Below are 6,866 nucleotides of genomic sequence, written 5' to 3'. Positions count from 1 at the left end.
CCCCGATTGCTGGTACTGCTCAGTCCCTGGACAGTATTGGATGTCCACATGACTGTTTAGCTATTACAGTATGTACATACATTGTGGATTTGAAAGGTATGAAGCAGAACATCAAGCAGTGTTGTGACTGTAGCAATAGCGGTAGGAACAAACTTGCTTTTACCAGTCCCCTGTAAAGAGATTTTAAAGGTCTGCTTCTTCTCTGTCTGGTGTTAACTAAGTGAGAAAGGTCTACAAATTGTGTTTTCCAGCCTTTTGTACTTTGATTTCACTCTAACCCCAAAGCCTTACAGGCCTTCTGAAGTTTTAAGAAATGTTTTCCATGTGTTGCACACTTCAAAATTGATCAAAAAGCATCACACTTTTTAAACCTACAGGATGTTGAAACAGACTTTAAGTCTGCTTTAAGGTTTTAAGCAGTACTTTAGATTCTTCCAAGTTAAGGTCATACTTGTCATACCAAGAATAAAACTAAAATAAGTGCAGTGAAAAGCCCTGTAACCAGCTGATTTAACTTCTGGTTTTGAGCTTCAAAACATACTTGATTATATGCAAACCAAATGTGGCATGGACTCAGAAAACCGCAATGCTTCCCCCTCTCAAATGAAGACAGTATGCCACAGCAATAGCAACTTGAGATGGTCTGGGTTGTTGCAAAACATGTCAAGGGAGACATGTAAAGGTTAATCTCTTAAGAAATTTTACCTCTATTCCTTTCCCTCCCAGTTTGCTGAGCTTCTGACAGCAGGTATTATATTTATTCTGATGTGCTAAATAGCATCTACTAAACTGATTCCTCTGTTATTACAAATCTCTTTTTTACATAGTAGGATGACTTTGTGTCTGAAGCAGTCATATGTAGTAAACTTAAGCCTGTCTTTAAATGCTTAGGTGACTTGAGAGAAAGTGACCACAGCGTAACAAATTGCTGTGCAGCAGCTGAGCCACAACAGTTGGTTCTGTGCATGCTTGCTGCCCTTCACAGATGAGGGGCCAAACTTTTTCGCTGGAAAGGTGTCACACAAGTCATTTTGTGATAGTTCTGTTCAGGTGACAGCTACAGGAAGCACCAGCATAGTGTAACTGTCTTTGCTGACCTGTACTCTGGTACTATGTGAGAAGCAGTGCCTGTAGGGGGTACAGGGAAGGCTGGGACACGTGCTTTGAGCTACCCGGCTTCACAGAACATGGGATGAGGGAGGATATGCTCTGGTGCTAGAGTTATAGTCTCAGGTCCTGCGTAACAGGAGAAAAAAAGTCAAAATCTAGTTAACTGAAAGATGGTAGTTCCTCTTATAATGTTCCCAAAGTTAATCTTTTGTTAGAGGCTTGGGTGATAGCTGTGCTAATTGGATGGTTATCAGTACCCCTGTGATGCATTGACCAGAAGACTAGGCTGCTGCCTTTTGTTTCGGCATCAACCATATTGCCCTATTCTTGATTCTGCCTCCAGGTTCTCAACTTCACTTTTGTAATAATTTTTAGCCTAGTAACTTGGATGTTTCTGATCTACTTCAAAATTTATCCAGCCTGTGTGTCTTATGCAAGTAGTTTTCTGAATTTTGGTCTGGGCACACTGGAACAGTCCTAAAGGACACTGAACAACGGACCTTTAATTTGCCAAGGTGCTCTTTAAAGTTGAAAAGTTGTTTACAGCCAAGTCAGAAAGGAGTGTATCTCATATGAGGTTAAAATACCTGTGGAGGCTCTGTCTGGTAGGCTGCAGGACTAGCCACCCCCAAGGAGTTCTTCAGGGGTGCAATTAATAGTGCTGTCCTCAGTAGTCCCTTATCATTCCCATTGTAAGAGACTTTGCACACACTTAATCTGAGCTTTTAGTAACCAAGAAACACTCTTCCAGGGGTTGCTTGCTTGCTCCTAATTGCCTTTACAATGCAGGCCAGAAGTTAAAGATGAAATGTACCTTTAGAGACATTCTCTCCCTCTAAGTGAAGGCAAAATCTCCCAGTACAGAGGCAGTCCCATTCCATTGGCAATTCCTGAAGTTAACTGAGGCAGAAGCACTGGTGCAGGGTGTGGTGTTCCAGCCCCAGGCCACCCAGCCTGGAGCCATCCCTCCTGCTTCCGCCCTGCACAGCTGTTCCCAGTCCCCTGTCAGGTCTGGCTAGGTGTGTGTGTGCGTGCATCGAATTACATCTCTGCAGCTGTTCTTGGCCCCGAGTTCATGGGGAAGCCTCTGGTGGAAACTAAAAGAGTCTTAAAGTTTGCAACCAGCCAGAGCCCTTACTGGATACAGGTGTCTTGTAACCACGCAGATCTCTCTCTTAGTAAGTGTTCAGAAAGTGGTTCACTCTTGCTAAAGACCTGTACTAGTGCAGGGCTGCCTTTCTTCAGGAAGCTCTGGGGTTTATCTGCCTTTGGCAGTGTTGACTAGACCTCCTGATTCAGTGGTCCTTTGTCCCTGTGGGTGGCAAGGTGCCAAATGTTCCTTTCCCCCTTGTGCTGATGGTGACATGCCATAGATGCATGCATCCCGTGTTCTATATGTGATAAAGCTGTGTGGTGCTTGGTGTTCCTTTGAAAAAATACAGGATCAGCTTAGTCTGTATCATTTGCAAACAGACTTTGGTTTGTACCCAGAGATGTAGGGGACTGGAAGAAAAAGGAAGAGATTTGCTATTGGAAAGGTAAAACAATTACTTAAGGCAAAGATTTCTTTTAAAGTCTTTTCTGCAAATGACAGTTTCTTGAAGGAGAACAGACCTTTAAATATCATGAGTTGAGGCAGTGAGGAAGGCTGGCACTGTGTGCTGCTTTGAGGCAGTCCTGACTGAGAGAGATGGTAGGGAGAAAGCAGCTATGTGGGTGACCTGATAGGAGAGGAGCTACTGGAGCAGGGGCGACAAAGAAAGGGATGATGGGTTCATAAAAACAGGCTGGGCAAATAGATTTTGTGGATATCTATTTTAACAAAATACCACTGACTAAGAAATAGTTGGGTGGTAGTGAGGCAAAATAGTATTTAGGAAAACGAGAGAAAAGTACAGAGCAGATGTCAAGATAAAGTCCAGCTGTGCAGGTGAGTAGCTGAATGGTTTCCATGGATTTAAGATATTGGGCAGAAAAGATCTGGATAATTAACACACAGATATATGCAACTGCCTGGATGAAGGGTAGTACAGGAGTTCCAGATGCTGAGAAGGCAATGTAATGGCCTTGTGCCTGATAATCGTGAAAGAAGGTAGGTGCAGCAGGGAAAACGGTAAACTTAGCTTTAAGTTGCCCTTGGGCTGGCAGCTGAGCATCTGTGAAGAGATCAATAAGAGATTGGATGGGAGGTCTCATTAAGAAGTTGATCTGAGTGATTGGTACAGAAAAAGAAACTGAATTTGTCTTCAGAGTAGAAGCAGAAGAGGGAAAAGTGTTGTCATGGACTGACCCTCACAGACTGCTGGAGAGGGTTGGAAAGGTTGTGAAGGCTGTTTTTCACATGAAAAGCAGACATGAAGCATTGTGTCCAAGAAGCATGAAAAAGCAGGGGAACCACTGGGTTTCTCTGAGGGGAGAAGCTATTCTAAGAATTGAAGATATTAAAGCATGGCTGTATTTTTATGGGGAAGTGAAGGGAGAATACAAGGGAGGAGGGTAGGAGTATGGCATGATGTAAATCAGAAAAAAAGTTTGAGGGAGAAGATAGTGAAATTTTGCCTGTGATGAGGTTCCAGTGAAGGGCAGGATAGATGGTTGTCTTGCTTTTGTGTGTGTCTCTTGGAAGAAATAGGAAGAGGTGAGCAGGGGACTGAGCAGAACATGAAATCCCACACTTCCCCTTCAGATTGATCATTGGGATGGAGCAGAGCTGCTTTGGGGCAGGTGGTTGAAGGGAAGAGAGAACTTGTTGCAGAGAACATCTGCTTGCCACTAGTGACAATCACTATGAGACTGGAAGCAGAGCAAGAGAGTGCTGGGTGAGCTGGGGAATACATGGCTCAGGGAGAAAGAGGGAACAGAGAAACATGACTGTGACACCAGAACTCTGAAGTCCCAGATGAAGTCAGCCAACACAAACCCAAATTTATATTCAGCCTTCCCTCTGCCTCCTTGGCCTTTGCTGCTTCTTAATGATAAAGCTGCCCTGATCAGGTCTTCCGCATTTTGAAAATCTTTCAGGTAAGCAGAAATTACTGTCTATGCAAGGATGAGAGTGTTTGTTTTTCTTTCTGTTCCTGATTTTTACTTCACAGGAGAAGTAGGTGGCTAACGTAATTCATGTTTATTGCTAAATGTTGCTCTTTGATGTTTTCTTATTACAGTAGCCTGAACTCAAAGCCAGCAATAAGCTAGAGGGATGGCACCTCATAAACATAGGGCTTCATTTTTGACCTTGTAAACTTTGAAACTTAAAATTTAAAGAAAAAAGAAAGTTGATCTCTTTTGCTTGCAAATATCTTTTCCATTTTATTTCACAAAATAACAGCCCTCCAAGTAAACAAGCCTCAAAATCCTGCTCCCTGCTCTCCCTCCTCTCCTCTGACCTCTTGTCTCCCCTTACCAGGAGGGGAAAGAAAAAAAAAAAAAAAAGCAGTTGATTGCTCTTGATCAGCCTGTGTAAGTTTTGGTCAGCTATCTGTGAGTTCAACACATTTTTTATCAGAACACTTTTTTTTTTTTCCCCCTGCAATTTTTTCTTGGCATCTGTTTTTGCTCAAGGTTCCTGCTTGATGTATAGTATTTTGTTGGGTGCTTTTTGTCATCTAGCTGCAGACAGCAAGTATAGTGGCTAGCTGATACTTCAGAGGTTCTTGGGACAGACCTTATGTTTGTGAAACAAAACATACAGTTCTTTCTAGGTTGTTTTTTTTTTTAGTCATAATTAGCTCTGTCAAACTAAATTCTTCTCATTTCCCTTGGACCCTCCTGTCTTCTGACTTCTGCAATAGTAGAAGCAATATTTGCGTTAGATAAATAAGTCAGAATCATTTACTTCATTATGGAAAACTAATCTGCTTGTTAAAACTATTAGTTTATCACACTGCAATACAGTATTGTTCTAGCAGAGACTGCTGGCAGACACCAGTCCCCTTGTGTCTTTCTGTGGAGGGATATACTAAAGATGAGCTTTGTTTGTAGCTTAGAAAAGCAGATAGTCACCTTGGCTATCTGTGCAAAGCCCTCAGCCCTCAGAATCTGTAGTTTCTGGCAGATATGTGGGGATGTTATCTAGAAATCCCAGCTGAATACAATGCAGAGCACCCAGTCTCCAAGCGGTACGGTACTGCAAAACCTATTATTACTGCGATACTCTCTATCAGCCTCATTAGGGATGATGAATGAAGGGTCACTGCTGAAGCATTTTTTTTCCCCTCTTCTGAAAAGACCCGCTGACAATGGTTTCTGCCTGTGTATATGCACAGGGTGAATTGATGGGCTAAACTACTACTACAGTAATACTAACCTTTAAACAAAAACCCATCATGTTATCTGCTTAAATCTCCTTTGAAGAGACTCTGCCCTCCTCCTCTGACTCTCTGAAGAATCATCTTCTAGCTCTCCTGCCTTAGAGGGCTGCATCATACAAAAAGCACAAGTGAAATTGCTTGCATTTGCTTATCGTCCTGTTCCTAAGCAAAGGAAACTGTCTCTTGAGCTATCCTGAGTCTGAACGAGTTAATTTGACTATACAGCGTTTACATCAGACCTCAGTGCCCCAAGTCTGCAGTTGCATCCCTGTGGGTGGACAGTTACCCACACCTCACGCTCCACCGATACAACCATGCCTGCTGTGGATGTTAGGCTGGGAGGCCTGGCCCTTCTACCACCCGGCCTCCTCTCCTGTGGCAGCTTAAGCTCAACTGTGGGTCATACTGATGTGTAAATAACTATCTTTGCTTCTTTCCTCTGTCCTTTCCCCTGTCATTTTCCTGACGAGTGTGAATCCCCAGCACAGAACTGGCCTGCACCTTGGCACATGGTTGAGCAGAGCAGGACTGATGGGCTCCGCCAGCAGCCCACGCAGGGACAGTGCCTGGGTGGCTGTTGTGCAGGATGAGTGTTGGACTGGCTGCGGTGAGACTGAACAGCATCTGCTTCCTTGCAAGTACCATGCATGCTGGTGGTCCTGAACATGATGTCTGACCAGTAAACCAGTGCCTACTGGGATTGGCATCTGAATACCCTGGCCTGGTGCTTTTTTGGCTAAAAGAATTGCTCCTGTTCAGGTGTGTGGAGCAAGAGGTGCAGCTTTAAACAAAGCCTACAGAGATCTTGTTCCTGCTCCTTTAGTTTACCATGTAGATGTTAAACTTGTCACTTAAAGATAGATGGTTGCCTCTTGTTTGAGTTTAGGAAAAAGAAAACTTTAAAATACTTTCCAAATAAAAAAGACTTAAGCTTTTTTCAGTTTGAAACATGTCAACAGAAGTAAGTTGCCTCTTGGATTTTTCTGGAGAGGAGCAGGGGGTGCAGGACAAAGGAGGACTGTTTTTCCTCCATTGGAACCAGCTGTGGTTTGTTCAGCTTTTGTGCATTTGGATGGGCACTCTGAATTGAAATCCAAACTGGAACTAGCAGTTAATATTGCAAACAAGCAGCATAATTTGACTAAACAAGCTTTCAGATAATCACAACTAGGCTTTGATGCTGAAGAGTGGGATTTTTATAACTGCGGAAGTAATTTGAGAACATACTTGCACCCAAAGCCAGTAGGGTTGGTTGGGTGTTTTTTTGGTGTGTTTTTTTTTCTTTTTTTTTTCTGGAAGATGATTATGGTGATGATTCATACTTTTGTTAGTCTCAGCAAAAGAGTGGCTTGCATGTATAGTTGATTTAACATCTGAGAACCTCTAAGCAAGTCATTCTCCATTTTGAAGAAGAATTTATCTACAGAAAATTATCTCTTCCCCCTC

The 6,866-nt window shown here is 43.0% G+C and overlaps 1 protein-coding gene across 1 annotated transcript in view; it reads left to right on the top strand.

The window, feature by feature from the left end:
• Window positions 1-6,369: 6,369 nt before the first annotated feature.
• PARD6G (par-6 family cell polarity regulator gamma) overlaps window positions 6,370-6,866 on the top strand; it is a 55,926-nt gene continuing 55,429 nt past the window's right edge. Inside the window, exon 1 of the mRNA XM_026841411.1 lies at window positions 6,370-6,381. Coding sequence (XP_026697212.1) covers window positions 6,370-6,381 — 12 coding nt within the window. The remainder of the gene's footprint in view (window positions 6,382-6,866) is intronic.

This window comes from Athene cunicularia (assembly GCF_003259725.1).
Source record: "Athene cunicularia isolate RWA chromosome 2 unlocalized genomic scaffold, athCun1 chr2_part1, whole genome shotgun sequence".
Taxonomy (NCBI): domain Eukaryota; kingdom Metazoa; phylum Chordata; class Aves; order Strigiformes; family Strigidae; genus Athene; species Athene cunicularia.
This window is presented reverse-complemented; position numbering and strand designations above follow the sequence as displayed.